The sequence below is a fragment of the Rhinolophus ferrumequinum genome, chromosome 2 (genome assembly GCF_004115265.2).
Source record: "Rhinolophus ferrumequinum isolate MPI-CBG mRhiFer1 chromosome 2, mRhiFer1_v1.p, whole genome shotgun sequence".
Classification (NCBI taxonomy): Eukaryota; Metazoa; Chordata; class Mammalia; order Chiroptera; family Rhinolophidae; genus Rhinolophus; species Rhinolophus ferrumequinum.
This window is the reverse complement of record NC_046285.1, coordinates 63700873-63719268: the sequence shown is the minus strand read 5'-3', so window position 1 is coordinate 63719268 and position 18396 is coordinate 63700873. Positions and strand designations below refer to the sequence as shown.

Sequence of the window (18396 nt, the reverse complement as noted above, 5' to 3'; positions counted from 1 at the left end):
CCGGACCCAAATTGCTTGACATTTTTTTAACTATCAGTTTTGACATTTTTCCACTGGATTAAATTTTTGATCATTTCATTTTGTAATACTATTTCAGTAGTACTCTATATCATTTACAGCATCCAAGAGCATAGAGTGGAATTTACTATTTTAAAACTGAAATTTTTTTTTTGTTTGTATAACTTGTTCAAAAGAGATAAAATGTTTACTTGCTGGTTTTTTTGCTTTTACCATTACTGGAGCTACTGCTACCACTAGTTGACCTCGAGGAGCTGCCAGTTGGTAACGGGTCTGGGAAGGTCATCTCTAACACTTTAATTGAAGTCTGAGAAGCTGAAGTACTTGTGGTACTCCTAGATGACCTAGAAGAAAAAGCAGAATTATTGTAAATTCAATTTAAAATCTATATTTTAATAGAGACCCCCTAATTAATAGCAAAAGATAACATAATCCCACAAGTAATTAAAGAGATCCCAAAGTACATAATTTTAATAGTGTTAATTATAAAAGTATGATAATATGAAGTAATTAGTTTTTTTTAAAAGGAAAAGTTAATGAATGTAAGTTTCAAATCAGTAAAATGTTCAACAAATGTTTTTGTGTGAGAAAAACGTTTTCAACTAATAAATTTAGAGATGGAATCATTAAGCATTAAAGACCCACAAAAATTAAGTATAAAAGGTAACACAAACAAGGGATATGGGAATTCGAGTGCTGGCAAAATAATTAATAGATTTTATATGAGAAGAATGACAGACTTGTTGACAGGAAAAAATGATGGGATCGTTTGAAAAATCATAACTAGCCATACAATTTTGAAATACTAAGTTTTTAAAATACATGTTTTATGAAAGTACAAGGATGTTCAAGTAGGGTTTCCAGGCAGGAATTCCCGCCTGTTCTCAGTTTTTTCACTTTCCTGTTCCTGAATCCCTAGAAAAGTTGGTCAGGAAATCGGGGTAAATCGGCTCTTTGAACCCATTAATACCCACAATGGGAAATAAACATACTACTCACAATGTATCTCCTAGACATTTTTCCTATTTATTGTTAGGGTTTCTGGGCAGAAATTACCGCCCATTCTTGGGGACTTTTTTTGCTTTTCCGTTCCCAAATCCCAAAAAAATGTGGTCGGAAAACCGGCTCCTTGAACCCAGGTGGTTGGTAGTATCAGCCATCACTTTGTGAAAACGATTCATCGTGGAGAACAGAAAACAGTTTATATCTTGGGATTCAGGAACGGGAAAGGAAAAAATTCCTGAGAATGGGCGGGGATTTCCACCTGGAAACCCTTTGTTCAAGTGGTTGCCTACCAAAAACTTTTTTATGTAGAAAGTTTTAACTTAAACCCTTTTAAGGACATCCCTTTTTCTTTGTGAAATCCAAATGGAATAATGGAAAATAAGTGGCTGCTGAATATAGGAAATTGGAAATTTAAAGTTAGGATCATCAACAATTTTTATTTTGTCAGCAAAGCACAAGAGTTTTAATTTAACATCCCTGATGATAGAATTCTGTATAACACTAAACTGCAGGAGTGAAGAATAATTTCCTTTTTAGCAAATTAAAACAGCATAAATAAAATCAGATCCTATTTAAAATGTTACAGTGTGGTTTTAATCATAAAAATCATACTCCATGTCTCTATGTAAGTTGTTGCCCTTTTACGGTTAAAAAATTCTCCCCCTACTCAGGGTTGATCATGCTGGATATAACCTCCAAAATTTCACCCTGCTTCATCCTATTGAAATAGCTGGTAGTCACAAAACACTCGTGCCCATTAGGAAATGGTGACACCAGACAGGTTTGAAAGGAAGGTGCTCTGCTGTCTGCAGCTGACACTGATACAGGGTAGGAAGGATGAGGAGAGCACCGGCAGTGTATTGGCAGATCCAACAGGTGTGGCGGTGGGGAAGTGGCTGGGTTCACTTAGTGTAGCAGCCGTGATAGTTAAGGACATGGTTTTTCTAACCTTCCACTTACTTACCTTGCTGATAATAGTGAAGTCTGTGAAGGAGATCTAGAACTCCGACGACTGCCTTTAATACCAGCTGTAGGTAGTTCTAAACCATTCTGGAAGAATATTCAATAGCAATCATTATTAGTACCACGGCATTTTAGAAGAATATTTTTTGATTTCACTTTATGATAGATGCCAAAAATTACTTTCATGAAGTATTTAAGAAATATTTAACTAGAAAGTAGTGTTACTACCTGTTGAAAGCATGTTTGAAGGATGATGCGGATCTCAGCATTTTCTTCTGTGACATCAACTAACATTCCATCAATGATCTTGTGAAACTGTTTCAATTCGCGAAGTTTGATGTCTTGTTCTTCTAGTGTTTCATCTTTTGTGTTTTTCAAAAGACGGATTTCCTTGGTGAGTTTTGCACACTGTTGGACAACAGTAGTCAATTATATAACTATTTTCCAGAACTTAATATTTTTTAATGATGAAGAAGGATTTGTTTTTACCATTTGGAACTTCAAAAAATGTAAATATGACAGGTCAGTTTTTTAAAATATCAATACCTGTTTAGTTACTCTCTCTAACTTGGGTTTTTGCTCCTCTGTTTCTTTACTTAGTTGAAGTGAATAAGACTGCTTCTCTAGTAATGTTTCTTTGACGTTATTTGTAAAATGTTCTATAACTTCTAAAGTATTCTCCATGCTCTGCAGAAAATAAAATGTTAACATATTAGAATTAAAAATGACTTTTATAACTTGCCATTTGTCAAATATTCATTTAATTTCAATTCATTTATTTTTGTATATTACATACATTTTACTGGAAGATAAATATAATGGTGTTATGGATTAAGTTATATGTAATTTCACTGGAAAGTATTTTTATGGTACTTGGGGGAAGAATAAACCAATAATTATTAAAAGCATGCAATTTTTCAGAGATTCACAATTCATATCATCTGTTCCTTCAACTTTATTAGGAAAAAAAAATCTAAATTTGATGTGAGACTGTTTGTTTTCTCTTTTGGTGATGTGCTTTAGTAACTTTCTACTAGATTATTTTTATCTTTCAAATTTTTTTTTGTTGTTCTAAGGAGCAATCTTTAGGTGATCTTTAAGGAATTAAATGAAATAAAAGTACATTAAATAAAGGTTAGTGGATAGATCATAGATCATAATTAACTAGCCATGATTGATCCACTAACGAGTGGTGATCAGAAGTCCATCCTGTGCTTCACACTGGGATTTTAACTAATGCTTTGATCACTTACTTTTTTCTCGAGACTTTTACTGTCTACGTACTTCTCTAAAAAATTGTCATCTTTGTACAAGGTAACAAGAAAGTAGATGTAATAATGATAGTTAACTTCTACCAAAGGTCTATTAATAAAGCCTGTAGAATTTACCTTGATATCTTCCTGTAGCTCTCTGATTTGTCTTTGTTTGTATCTGTATTTTTCATCAACAGCTCTTTTTTGTTCTTCTAGTTGGATTTTTAGTACATACTCATCACCTAGAATTTAGAGAATTTTTAGTTAAAATTTTTAACATACTGTGTAGAAAGCAATGTTAAAGTCTTACATATTTTTTTTCTTACGAAAGGGTAAAATCCGTATGTCTACTTACTGAAAAACAGTATGGTCATATGTAGTAGCTACGTCAACAGAAAACAACCAATAATAGTGCTAGTTTCTGCAGATTTGAAATTAATCCCCTAGAGAAGTGATACGCCATATCACTAGAATAATGGAAATAACACCTTAGCACTTATTTTAAGGGGGAGGGGGAGAAGTGTTTCTTAATCAGACATGGTACGTTTTTTGTTTTCCATGTCTCACAGTGTCCCTTTTTAAAAAATAAATGACTACAGCTTTCATTGCATGTATTCATAAAAGTTAACTCCTACATACTAGACGGAGTCACTGTTTTAAAAGATTGTTTATAATTGTTGTTGCAGCTGTTCAGCACTTGCAAGGTGTTTTCTAGAGCGTAGATTTCTTTTTCAGCTTTGTTGATCTTAGCATCCAAACAGTCACCTTCCCTTTGAAGTTCTTCTTTTTCTTGAGCAGCCTATAAAATACAGAATAGAACTGATTAAATAAAAGTAGTGGCATTAGTTGCACAATAGTATGAATATACTTAATACCACTGAACTGTACACTTAAAAATTGTTAAAATGGCAAATTTTATATATATTTTACCACATTTCTATTTTTTTTTTAATTAGAGAAAGATAATAGTGGAAATGTGGCTAGGAAAATGAAGTCTATAAATTGCTGCAAACCAAAAATTCCTGAGTGGATATATTCAGTGACTTCCGTCTTACCTCTGTCACTGAGCTATGCTCTCTAGAATTGTACCCAAAAGTTCCAAAGAACTTCTCCAATTAAGGGTTAACAGGGATCATCATAAAGTGAAATGCATATATATTTAAAAGTGCCCCAAACCCATTTTTAGTCAAACAGCTAACAATTTCACTCATTAATGTATTCTTTCCCTAGGTGTGTGTATTTAAACCAGAATGTGGTCATTGGAAGTTTTCTCGGTGATGTTTCAATTCTTAATATTTTCACTGTTTTATTATGCTTCAAAATATGTTACACATATCTTTGTAGCAAACAGTACATAACAAAAACTAAAGCTTGGCAAAAAAGTAAAGTTTTTAGATAAATTATACCTAATTGCTTTGAGTCTAGAATTAGCAATGATTTCATTTAAAATACGGTATAGTAAGAGCTAGAATAAATCAAAACAGCTAGATTTTAGTTGCAGATTTCCTACTAGTTAGTTGAGTAACATTAAATCACTTCCCTTTTCTGAGTTCAGTTTCTTTATTTGTCAAATGAAGGGGTTGAATTTGCTCATTTATACAAATTTCTGATCTAATTCCACATACACCTCAAACTTCTAAAACTTCAATCCCATTTGCTTCTAAATCAGACCTTAAATAATTTATACCTTTTATCCTGGATTAGAAAAAGCTGATATTTGGAAGAAATTTTTATGTATACGTTTATATCAATATTTTAAAACATTTTCTAGTAATTTCACTGGAAAGTTTCATTAAATTGTCAAAATTGAACTGTTGCCTTACAAAGTCTAAGAGGAACCTGGAAACAAGATTTGAAAGATGCCAGTTCTTCATTGGTTACTGATCATATTTTTCAGTCTGGCTCTTAACAGTCAAATAGTAGATTATATAAATGTCTAACCACTATGCTGTACACCTGAAACTAATATAAAGTAATAATGTCAACTGTAAAATAAAATAATTTTTTGAAAGACGTCAAATATTAAATTAATAAGTACTAGGGTGGATAAAAAGAAAAACCAAACCATGTGTGTCCATAGACAAGACCAAAAACAAGTTATGGATTGAATTATTTCCCCAAAAAAAGATGCTCAAGTCCTAACCCCCAGTACCTCAGAATGTGACCTGTTTTAGAAATAGGGTCTTTGCAAATGTAGTCAAGTTACCATGAGATCATTAGGGTGTGCTCTAATATCATACGATGTGTCCTTATAACAAATGGGAAATTTGGACACACACAGACATTCACGGGGAAGACTGAAGAGACACAGGAGGGCGACATGTGAAAATGAAGGCAGAGATCATGGTGATGCTTCCGTAAGCCAAAGAACACCAAAGACTACCAGAAGCCGCCAGAAGCTAGAAGCGTAGGACAGATTCTCCCTCACAACCCTCGGAACCAACCCTGCCAACATGTGCATCTCCAACTTTAGCCTCTGGAACTGTGACACAATAAACTTCTGTAGGTTAAACTGCCTAGCTTGTAAGTACATTGTTACAGCAGCTCTAGCAAATACAAGGAGCTAGCAAACTTTGTATTTAAAGGGCAAGATAGTAAATATTTTAGGCTTTATGGGCCATTCTGTCTCTGTCAAAACTACTCATACTTAATACCACTGCTATTGTAGCATGAAAGCAGCCATAGACAATACGTAAATGAATGAGGTGATGTATTGTGCGTTCCCATGCTTATTGACAACTAGCGCTGGGCAGCATTTGGCCCAGGGTCTGTAGTTTGCATACCCCTGAAAAAAACAGGAAACAGAACAGTAGTTGGCACTGTAACCAAATTCCTCTTCTCCAGTGCTATAAATGTGCCCATCAGGAAAGGTCACCTTGAAGGGAATGTAAAGGATATAAGGAAGGGAAAGAATCTTGAACTGACTAAATTTACATCCTAAATCCACCTACCACATTCAAAAACAAAAGTGACAGTTAACTTCTAATTGGCAAGTTTACCAGCAGTGCAGCTGCTAAAGTATTTTCAAAAAGTTAAAAATTGTTCTCAAATATAAAATGAACATGTGTCAAAGATTTTATTCAACTCATTAATGAAGGAACTAGTAAAATGTTTAGACAAGTTCAAAAGGAGAATTGGAATTAATATACAGTCAGAAATGCTGAAATAAATTTGCTTACAGATAGGAAACTTGAATATCTTTTAGGAAATAAAATATGCTTGAGTTGTTTTTCCTACAGAGTATAAGTCAGCTGTATTTCGACTAGCCAAAATTCATTTGCATTGTTATGGACAAGAATCATATGCTTTTTACTATCAAGTTTTCTATAAGTTAACAGTGTATCCTTACAGAGTTATAAAATAGACTAGTCAGTAGAAAATCAGCCAAAGCTGTACACTACTACCAAATCAGGTAACCCCTGGAGGGCCCACCAGAAAATGCTGTCTGGTGTCACAATGCAGTGGCATCATTGCACACTCACTGATTGCTTTTGCCCATTTTTAGGCACTAGATAGTTTTCACAACATAAGACACAATGAGTTTAGTTTTAAAGAAAGGTTCATTTTTGCACATCTGGCATGTTAAGTGTTATGAGTAAAACGTTTATGCCACACAACAAAACATGGAAATATAACTGGTAAGCTGTAGACCCTGGAGAAGGTGAAAAATGAACTATGGCATCAGGAAATTGAGAAAATAAGATAGCCTCGATTCATTTAACATATACTGGCATTTATTCAGCACCTTCACTGTGAACAGAAGGAATACTCTTACTTTTCCTCATAAAATTTGCCGTTTTCCTGAGAAGTGGATGATGATGATACTATTTTATAACAGCAATGACGATAGCTAACATTTATAGAGAGCTCATTTTGTTCCAGGCACTGTCTTAAGGGCTTTACATATATTTTCTCACTTCTCAAAACAAAAGTAATAGTAGTATCCTCGCTTTGCAAGTGAGGAAACTAAGGCCCCAAGTGGTTACCTAACATTCGAGGTCACTTACCTAGTCAGTGATAGAACCAAGATACGGTCAAAGGCACGCTAACACCAGTGCTTTTAGGTAAATCATCACAGCCCTTGTTGCTACAGAAACTTAACTGCAATTGCAACATCTACCTTCTTCCCAACACTTAACAGACTAGAATCCACCTTTGGAAACCTCAAAACCTGAGAGGAAAGTCCCATTAATATTGCGCAGAAGCCTGAGGAGTTATTAAAAAGGTTTTGAGAGCCAAGAGTCATTTCTCATATAGATTGGGTAAACTTTTCCCGAGACAAAGTGGTAGGCGTATCACACTAGTGTTACGTGTTAGGGGCAACCTCAAAGGATACAGCAGAAAACTTGGAAGATTAAGAAGTCTAGGGGAGGGAGCATCCATGGGGCCATTCTCTAACGGTGTGAATTGGGAGATCGCCTTCCCACTCCTATCCATGTATGATACAGGAAAAAAAGAGTTCAAGTTAAAATTTCCATTCCTTCTTTTGGTGCTTTGAGGAACTTCCTAGACCTCTCTGTAAAAGAAATCACACCTGTTCAGGGTATTTTCTACATGGGAAAGATGAATATAGTAGTGCTCAGGAAGGGAATTACATCCAATTCCTGAGCACTTCTGGATTTTCCATCGTAAAGACAACCAAGAGATGGCAGACAACTCTGAAACATCAGAAAGAACAGAGCAGATTCACCTGATCAGTTTGTCTCCCATCTAATACGAAGGCAAACGGACAGCTGTCTTCCTCTAGATACCTGCCCTACAGGGACTACAGTGGTAAGTTGGACTGTAAGGTTTCAGAAGCAGTATAGCGGCCGGTGATAAGGTCTAGGGGGCTGGCCATATGCATGAGTGGCTATAGTGAAGTAAAGCTTGGAGCCTGAGGTGTTGTATAGGTTGTCACAGGCATACTAAAGACACCCAGAGTGACAGTAGGTCTTAGGGTAAAAGAGATTATAAATCTTGAATACATGAGGGAAAATGACATGACACAAAGATGGCAAAAAAAAAAAAAAAAAATGTTAAAGAGTAGTCCAGACTTCTCTTTGTCCTCAGGACTGGAGGTGTATAATACTAACAGAGCTTCAGAACCTCCATTAGCAACTCATGTTTTATGGCCCTAATTAAGTGCAATAGTTACCTAGAGTGCTATGAAATTTCAAGTTTCACAGCAAAAAAAAAAAAAAATTGCCATTGTTGCCATTTTGGCTGTTAAAGAGCTGACAAAGGATACTTCATCCTATAACAACTGTATATCAGTTAAGATTACCTTTATTACATAATAGGTCTGTGTTTTCTCCTCTTCTCCTTCAGGAGGCATCATGACAACAGTAAGAATTTCATATCTGTTCTTCAGCTTATCGATTTTACTTAGCCTCTCATGAAGCTCAGCACTAATAAGGAAAGAAAAAAAACACTGAAAAACAAATAGTTTTTAAAAGAACTATAGTGTACTTATAGAAGACATTTGTATATTTGTTACTACTGAACTCAAACAGGTTAAATATGTTCTTACTTTTCAATTTTATAATTCAGTGTGAAGGTTCTCAAATTTCACCCTATTTGAAAGGTGACAAGTTAGCCTGCCACAGAAGACACAAGATTCCTGAGTCATAGAAAAAGCACTTTGTCACTTATAGCATGAGCTTCCTGTTTGCACTGGGGTCCCCTTGCTCCTGAAGTACCATGTGGGTGAGGAGGGCTCAAATGAATGCTGCACACAGTAGGTTTACATCACAGATGAAGAACCTCAAGCTTAATCTAAATATTTTATAATAGGAAATAAGCAAACATGCCTAACCTTTGCTCCAGAGGGAGATACTACCTCTAGCTTTCTGAGGCTGTTCACTATCAAACATCTTTTAAAAGATAGTCTAATGTTAGTAAAAACCACAATGAGATATCCCTTCAATCTATTATGATGGCTACTATCAAAGAAACAAAAAAAGTATTGGCAAGGATGTGGAGAAATTGGAACCCCTATGCAATGCTGGTGGGACTGTAAAATGGTGCAATCGCTGCAGAAAACAGTATGGCTGTTTCTCAAAAAATTAAAAATAGAACTAGCATATGAGCCAGCAACTGCACTTCTGGGTATAAAGTCAAAAGAATTGAAAGCAGATTTTTCAAAGAGATATCTGAATACCAATGTTCATAGCAGCATTATTTACAACAGGTGAAAGCAATCCAAATGTCTATGGACAGATGAATGGATAAACAAAATGTTATATATACACACAACGGAATATTATTCGGCCTTAAAAAGGAAATTCTGTCACATGCTACATGAATGAATCTTAATTCTGTCACATGCTAAATAAAATAAGCCAGTCACATATGGCCTGCAAAACGTATAATATTTAGTATCTGGCCCTTATAGAAAATTGTATGGGATATAGCCCTCAAAGCTGAAAATTAATTATTAAGCAAGGTTGCTGAATACTTAATATACAGAAATCAACTATTTCTATATACCAGCAACAAACTAGGAATTAAATGTTTTAAAAGGAGATAACATTGAAAGTAACATTAAAAAAAATAACACGTAGCCAGGAATAAATCTTATAAAAGATATGCAAAATCTTTAGGGGAATATTGCTTCAATAAATGCAGTTATTAGATATCCATAAGGGAAAACATGTTAATGAATCCTTACCACAAACCATACAAAACAAATCAATTCCAAGGGAATCGACAATCTTAATGTAAAAGGGAGAATCTAAAGAATGATGAGTAAGCCAAAGGAAAGAGAGAGGAAAACATAGCTTTATGGCTAAGATATGTCCCATATATTATATTAAAAGGCTTTTCAAATGAACAAGAAAGAGATGGACATCCAGGATGATAGAAGAAGCAGTCAGTTCTTCTGACATCACCTTTATGTTTTCAAAATTCTTTAGCAGCATTTTAAAACTCTAATTGTTACCTTATGTTTTGCCGTTCTTGATCAACATATCTTATTTGTGATGCAAGCATTGTTTTGTGCACCTTAATTTCTTCAGTTCGTTCTTCCATAGCTGTGTGTAACTGCTGTTTTCTTTTTTCCAGAGAAAGAACTTCTTCTGCTTTGCTGTGAAGCATGTCTCGAGTACGTTTAACTTCAAGTTTTAAAAAATTGTCTTCTATCATCAAATCCTATCAACAAAACAAAATTATCAAATGTTGAAGTAATTATTTTTATACCCAAACCAAAATATTTTTCTTTTTTATTGCTACAAAAGTCAAACTTGAAAATATGATGTTTTCTAGTTTGACCATTGACCAAGATATTATCTAGGGTTAAATTTAGATATCTCCAAATCATGACTGGTTTTTCTTTTCTTTTTTTAAGAAAACAATTTATGGCTATTCCAAATCTTTTCAATTCAATTTTAAATTTAAAATTTTACTAAAAAAAAGAGTTATTCCTAAAATTGAAACTTAGAATAGCCAGAAAATATATAAAGTCCTATGGATGAGCATTTTTGTATTATAATCTAAATCTCACAAAATAATGTGTAAATAAATTTTTATTTTAAAACAATTCAGTCATGAGTAGAGTACTGTACAAGAATACACAAATAAATCAATTTTCAAAATCGAAAGCCCAGAAACAAACACTTCAAAACATAAAATTTTGAAACATAAGATTTCAAAATACAGCTTTTCAGTTGGAGAAAAGATTAGATCCCTACATCTCCTTTGTACCAAAACAAATTCCAGATGAATGAAAGATCGTAATGTAAAAGATAAAACTACTAGAATCCAGCTTCTGGAAATAGTAAACATTTATTTGATTTTCAGTGTGACAAAGACATTTCTAAGCATGAAAATTATACAGGGAAAAACACTTAAATATATGATGTTAAAAAATGTTTTTATGTCAAAAACTGAATAAAAATGTAAAGACAAATGGGAAAAATATTAGCAATATTTATGACAGAGTCAGTATTTTTACATATGAAGATCTTTTGCAAAGCAATTATAAAACTGGAAATATGAGCCAAGAAAATAAAGTAGGAATCCAAAAAGAAAAATTAGAGAATATATTATAAATGTTTTAAACATTTTTATTTAAACATAAATATTTTAAATTTTATGATTAAACATAAAACATTTCAAGTGTCACCAATTTAAAAGATGCAGACTAAAAACAATGAAGTACCATGTTTACCCATCAAATTGACAACAATTTTATAAACTATATCCAGTTTTGATGAGTAAAACAGAATGCTTACACACTGCTACTGGGAGTATTAACTGAACCCTCTAGATAGTAATTTTGCTTAAAAATAGTTGCAAGACACCAAAAATATTCATTCTTTTTGAATCTCCAGTATACAGTTAGAAATTTATCCTAAGGAACTATCCTGTTGTACATTGTACAATAATTGTACAATGACATATTTGCAAAGAACATAATACTATTTAGAATAGCCCAACATTGGGGGAAAAAACAAAAACCAAAAAATAAGATATGGTAACTTCATGCAATGGACTGTAGGAAACCTTTTAAAATATTTTTTAAAGAATATTTAATGTTTTTGTAACATGTACAATATATTTTTAAAATTTAAATACAGTAAATACAGCTAATTTTCTTCAAAAGACTAGGAAGAAATATTAGGTTGGTGCAAAAGTAATTGTGGTTTAAAAGGTTAAAAGTAACTGCAAAAACCACAATTACTTTTCCACCAATCTAATAATATACTTTAACACTGTTTATCTTATGTACAGTGATTATAATGACTTATTGTCTTCTTTATAATTTGCTATATTTAAATTTTTTCTATAACTAGCATGAAAACATGTGAGTTTTAATATTATATACACATATGATTTTATTGTACCTGTTTAAAAGCTTTAACTTTATTAAGTTCTTTCTCTGCTCTGTCAGTGAAAAGATTTAGTTCATTTATTTTGGTCATGAGGAACTGTTTTTCATCACAGTTTTTCCTGTTTGACTTCTTGATAAAGTAAAGATCATTCTGTAAAAAGGAAAAAAAGGTACATAAATATACTTTTAAACAATATTAAATACATACTATTAAACATATCTAACATTAAATTATGCACTCCATGAAATATTTATAATATTCAGATTTTTAAAAATCTTACTCTTCGTGCTCTGACATCTCTAGTACAATATATGTGGGTATTCACATTAAACATTTTTCATTTTTCTCATCTATTGATGTTTTGGGTTTAGTTTCAGTATGTATGGTTACAATCCAACCTGAATTATTAAGTGATCACCATTTAGGGGAAGAAATGGGAGGAGGGAGCCTAAGCTTTGGTTCACCTTCTAGAGTTCATTATTTGATTCAACCAAAGTCCCAGAAGGAGAAAACATTAACAGTGTAAGAAAGCATAGGGGCTTGGTTAACAGTACAAGCGCTGGAAATAAATGGTTGTAATTACATATTAGTCATCTGAGCCCGGTAGGCAACCAACTCTTCCTAAGTTTCCTCATTTCTAAAAGGGAGATAATAACAATACCTACCTCCCTGGGTTGTTGTGAGGATTAAAGATGTTACTGGCAAAGAGTATGTACGACAGTGTTTAATACATAGATGTGTCTGTTATTATTGTTGTTGTTATTCTTATTATTACATATATAATTACATATCACTAGAGAGAAAAAATGCTAGATAAGATCTAACTCCATCGGATGCATAAACACGTTGTACATACATAGATACCAGTTTTCCAGCTTTATACCAGTTTGTATCCCTCCTTGCACCCTGAACCCAGAACAAGGTCTGTGCTCTTAGTCCCCTCGGGGTAGGTACCTAAAGCAAAAACTTTCTAGTTCCAAGATCTATCTGTCTTCCTCTCTCTCTGTCTTTTTCTCTCTCTCCTTCTCTCTACACACCTCCCTCCTTCTTCTGCCTTTCTCATTGCCTGTATTTCTCTGAAGTATCAGGACCTAAGATTGCAGCAAGATAGTAAGAAGAGAACTTTTTTTCATAAAGCTGTGATTTCATAAAATTAACTTTTAGAATGAAAAAATGAAATTTAAGGCTATTTTTAATCAGAAGAAATTAGTTTCTATTATGCAAAATCAGAGATTTTGCAGAGGGAATGCAGAATGACTTTACAAACTGATGCTACTATTGAGATAGAATAAACCTTCATAAGGAGGGTATCTAACTTTAATATCTTTAAAAATTCACTTGCATTTCTATAAATGTATTTATCTCTCTGATAAAACCAGAGTCGGGATAGGCATAAGTACTAGCCAACTGCATAACAGGCAGAGTCCCAGAGTAGTTTCAAAAAGGAACACTAGAATCATCCCTCCACAGCAAAACAGACAATTCAGGCCACAGTCAAGAAACATGTTCAGATACACAGGTCACCTTCCTATTTTTCTGTAGCATTAACATTCTCATATTATATATAATTAAAACAATACCATTTATTACTGTGTTTCCCCAAAAATAAGACCTAGCCATACTATATTATATTATGTTAGATAAGACCCAGTCTTATAGTAAAATAAGACCGGTCTTATATTAATTTTTGCTCCAAAAGACATATTAGAGCTGATGGTCCAGGTAAGTCTTATTTTGGGGGAAACATACTAAGTACCTACTAAAAGCACTGTGTTAAGATATACGTTGTTTCTAATTCTTCCAAATGCCCTAAATTAATATTAATTATTTTTCCATTTTATAGATGAGTAAACTAGAGCTCGTAAAGTTAAAATAGCAATAGGGGTATAACCTTGACGTTCAAAACCAGTTCTTTCTGATTCCAAAACATGTGCTGTCTTCCATTTCATCAGGCTACAAACTACTCCAAACCAAAATTTTATCATAAAACACACACACACACACACACACACACACACAGGATGCCAAAAAAAATGTATACACATTTTAAGAAAGCAAAAAACTGTATTAAAATTGTAAGAATATATATCCATAACAAAGGATGAATATAAGTCACATTTGACTTCTGCAATTACAAGAGATGCTCAAAGTGGTTACCATAGCGTAATTTTAATGCAGTTTTTCCCTTTCTTAAACTGTGTATACTTTTTTTGGCACCTTCTGTATATATTAATTTTAAAAAGTTAATCGCTCCCTTTCTCCTTTGTAGCCTTAAAGGAATTCAGAGCAACTCTTCTTACAACCACTAGAGGACACTCGGCACTCGGCCTTGCCAGCTCTCCTTCACTCTCACGCTCCAATTAAAGCTTAACATAGATTTTATATTACAGTTTCCCCTAACATAGGTTTCATATTATCATAAATATATTAAAATATCTAATGCTTAAGAACATTTTCATCTTAACAAAATTGAGTTATTTGAAATATTACAACTAAGTAAATAATTGAATAACAACAATAGATGACCCATAAAAGAGTACCTTCTTTTAGAGGTTAGTTCATACATGAAGGGCAATCAAGTTATTATGGCACATACAAAAGAGAAAACTGGAATTTATCAATGTTTTAAATCATGTACTATTTAAGAGTAGTTTGAAGTCACATGAATGAGGGATCAAATCCTAGCTTTCCATGTACTAGCTGTACAATTGTGGACAAGTTACTTAATCTGTAAAACAAGTAATATCTTCCTCACAAGACCTTTATAAGGATTAACTGAAATAAATTACTAGAGGCAGGTAATATATTTAGCATACAGTAAATGGTAATGTTACATTTTCATAGTATAGAAACATGAACATCAGTTCATACATTTGTTATATATGTTGGTAGCTGGGCCATCTACCCAAAGTATAAAGTCTTAGAGGCATGTTGACTTAAAACAGAATGACCAATGACTAGAATATCTGAAGCATAAAATATATTTTGGATAAGTTACATTAAGCTTCTTGATCTCTGTTTCCAAAATGACAAATGTAGATTTTTTCTCTTCCAATGTCTTTTTAAGTTCAACAACTTTTGCTTCAAGGGCTTGTCTTTCTTCCGAGTTAATTTCTCCCTTTAACCGTGACATTCGGCGTTCCATTTGTTGAATGGAAAAATCCTGTTACAGTTTTTTAAAATAAGTTAGTAAGGAGAAACAAACAGTTAAAATCATTTCTATAAATTTAAAGACACAGTGACAACATTCTTATGAGTTGGGCTGGGTGTCATCATTTACTGGAGTCACTTTAACCCTTCAGTAATTGATAGGATAAAATCCTTTTTTACCCTAAGAGGAGAAACAGCAACCTATCCTTCAACAACCAGGGTACATGATAGTGATACAGAAGTAATCTTCTGAAAATATAACAAAGTCATATAGGGAGATATTTATCATAGTACCATGACGGAACCTGAGTAAATCCACTGGATCTACATGGACATGAATTTTCAAGGGTACATTTTCTAAGGGACGCCAAAAATTGATATAGTCATAAATTGTTAGGCATGAAAGGCTCAAAACTTCTAATGAATTATTTTTTTAAATGATACTCCAGCATTTGTAATTTTGAGAAACTAAGAATATATTGGATGGGGAAATTAAGATGTAGAGAGGGAGGACATTAAGAAATTAACATGATGACAGAATATATAAGTAGAACAAATAAGGAAAAACTGAAAAAATACTTTTAACCGATTGGTCTATGGGTGGGGGTGGGAAAGCCTATGTCTGCATAACTAAGAATTAACATATGGTTTTTCTAGATTGCAGATATCCAACTCCTTGTTTTGTTTTACTCCAGGTCCACCCAATTGCCCAGGTTCCTTTAAAGCACGGTTCTCTCTCACTAGAGTTGTCTATCCTTTTATCTGTTTATTTCATATCAAGGAAAAATAGTGACCCAACATGGTATCCCATCTTCTGCATCTGTGCTTTGTTTTCTTAGAATACTTTGGTATCATGACCATCACAACTATAATAAATCAATGTGGAAGATATTCATAAGAGTAACATTTACCTGATTGTACATAATTTCTTGCTGTTTCAAGGTTTCAAAATCCAGTTTGTGTAATTGATGGTTGAGGTGCTTTAGAGAGGAACGAGTTCCTTCAATTTCTGATATAATAGCTTTTTCTTTCATTGTCTCAGTCTGTAATTCCTGAACTTTCTTAAATAGCACATCTTTCACTATGTTCAATTGAACTTCCACTTCCTGATGATGATAATAATAATAGTGATTATTGAAATTATAATATCTTAAGATGTATTATTATTATATGAGTGTTATAATTTAGGGACTCATAAATGACCATGCTAACATTTTAGCCCTTGAGAATATAAAGCCCTTCCCACAATTTCAACAAATCCCCAGCATTTCTTGTAGTCTGTTCTAGTAAACTAGAATAGTAGTTTTCTATTCCTGTATCATATATCTCAATATGTCATCTTCTATCCTTCCCACCCTGGCTTTAGAACTTGGCCATTCTACTAGTTTCCTTATAAAATGAAATATACAGCTTCTAAGTTCATAAAGTTTACTAAAGTCTTGAGGATGTTACAGGAAAGAAATCACATCACGCATTCCCCCATCTTCTTTGGGGCATTAATCAGTGGTGAGCTGGTAAATATTTAACCACCAGCTTTCCAGTGGACAAGAGGTTAGGGAGAAGTGGCTGATTTCCAGGGTGTAAATACTCCCACTATGGTCAATTACAAGCTACTAACATGATTGCACTAAATGCAGAGTTGGGAAGAGATACACAGTAGTAGACCATTATGCAGTGTTTCCAATATACAGATATAATAGATGGAAGCAATCTTAAGTAACTTTAAAAGCACAGATAACAGTAAAATCATTTGGAAGTGATGAGTATTTGTTACATTTGTTTTTAATATTATTTATTTAATTGTAAGTCTATATAATTTAATTTTAATAGTAGCTATGTTTAGCAGCCAACTTTCAAAATTCTGGGAAATTGAACTGACAGCTCCTGTGAGCTGGTAGGGCTGGCCCCATCACACTACTGGCACTATCCCTTACTCACACTTTGTTTCCAGTTGGCCTCCCTACATATGCAGCCCCTTAGGGAATAAAAAACAATCCCCCACTCCCATTGCTCCTTTCTCAGGAGGCAGATCTGTCTTGACCTCAAAGCTTCACGCCCAATGTATTCTAGGCTTCAAACAGATCTACCATGCCAAGATCTATTGAAAGTCATCATTTTAAAATGTTGAAATAATTTCCCTCTGTGTCCTTATATCCAGATGAACATATTTCCCTTTGGCAACCGATGAACTTCAATATAAAACCAAAGATGTCTGTAATTTAAATTTTCTGTAATGTAAATTTAAATTTTCACAAATCAAGAAATATAATCTGATATAAACGTATAAAATGCATTACTTTTCATATAATAGGCAATTTTCATTGGGTTTAATACCTTCTTTCTCAAAGATTGCCTAGCAGAGTTCTAAAGTCAGTGTTTGGTGTTAAATAACATAATATACCTCCAAAACATACAGGGTTGGGATATTTCCAAACAAACAAGCAAAATCGAACAGCTACAAAAACCAAGATTACAAACACAACCCTGCTCAAGCACAATCACCACACATGCTACAATCTCATTTTTTTTCTAATTCAGCTAATTTCTTCAAAAATGTCACGAGTTTTTCATTCTGTCACCAAAAGTTCTATTTCACATGAATTTTATAGTTTTTCCAGATTTCTGATAACGTCTAATACTATCCCATCTCATGTGCTACGGAATCATGCTCTTAAGGGAAAAAAATAACTTTCAAAGAAAATAATGTTGTACGATTTGGACTCAAATGCCACTCAAGTCAAAATTACTGCATAACTTTATTACTCAGGAATTTTAAACATACAACAGCACACCAGGGAAGCAAATATAAATGAAACATACTTCATAGAAGCCTCAGCAAATGAGGGGTTTTGCCACCAACTTCAGCTGCCCTTGTTCTTCCCCCCTCAAAAAGTTAAAAGCAAGAAGTAGTGCCTACAGTGTCAGGTCACACAAGTCACTTTGAAGTTTTCAAATAGGAAATGGTGAACCAGCCTTTTCCAGTTCCTCAAAAATTGGCTTCAATGCTACCCACATACCAAAGAGATTAAGAAAGAAGTGTGGATGCCAGTAGAGTTAGTAAAATGATACCATTAAAGTGCCTGTCGTTTACCAATAGATGATGCCAGACTATAAGAGATTAAAGAAATAGCAGTAGTATGAAGAAATACAGGTAATGAATGTAGACCACTGGGGGGAATTTGATCACAAACAAA

General features: G+C 33.5%; 1 protein-coding gene across 2 annotated transcripts in view; it reads right to left on the bottom strand.

Annotated features, from left to right (window-relative positions):
• Window positions 1–120: 120 nt before the first annotated feature.
• The window catches only part of CCDC39 (coiled-coil domain containing 39), a 38454-nt gene continuing 20178 nt past the window's right edge, over window positions 121–18396 (bottom strand). For both annotated transcript variants that reach the window (XM_033129556.1, XM_033129548.1), the window contains 11 exons: window positions 16114–16308; window positions 15051–15215; window positions 12065–12202; window positions 10162–10370; window positions 8506–8629; window positions 3879–4038; window positions 3375–3481; window positions 2533–2673; window positions 2215–2394; window positions 1988–2073; window positions 121–362 (listed from right to left, as the gene is read on the bottom strand). In XM_033129556.1, the coding sequence (XP_032985447.1) occupies window positions 206–362; window positions 1988–2073; window positions 2215–2394; window positions 2533–2673; window positions 3375–3481; window positions 3879–4038; window positions 8506–8629; window positions 10162–10370; window positions 12065–12202; window positions 15051–15215; window positions 16114–16308 (1662 nt within the window). In that variant the 3' untranslated portion in view covers window positions 121–205. The remainder of the gene's footprint in view (window positions 363–1987; window positions 2074–2214; window positions 2395–2532; window positions 2674–3374; window positions 3482–3878; window positions 4039–8505; window positions 8630–10161; window positions 10371–12064; window positions 12203–15050; window positions 15216–16113; window positions 16309–18396) is intronic.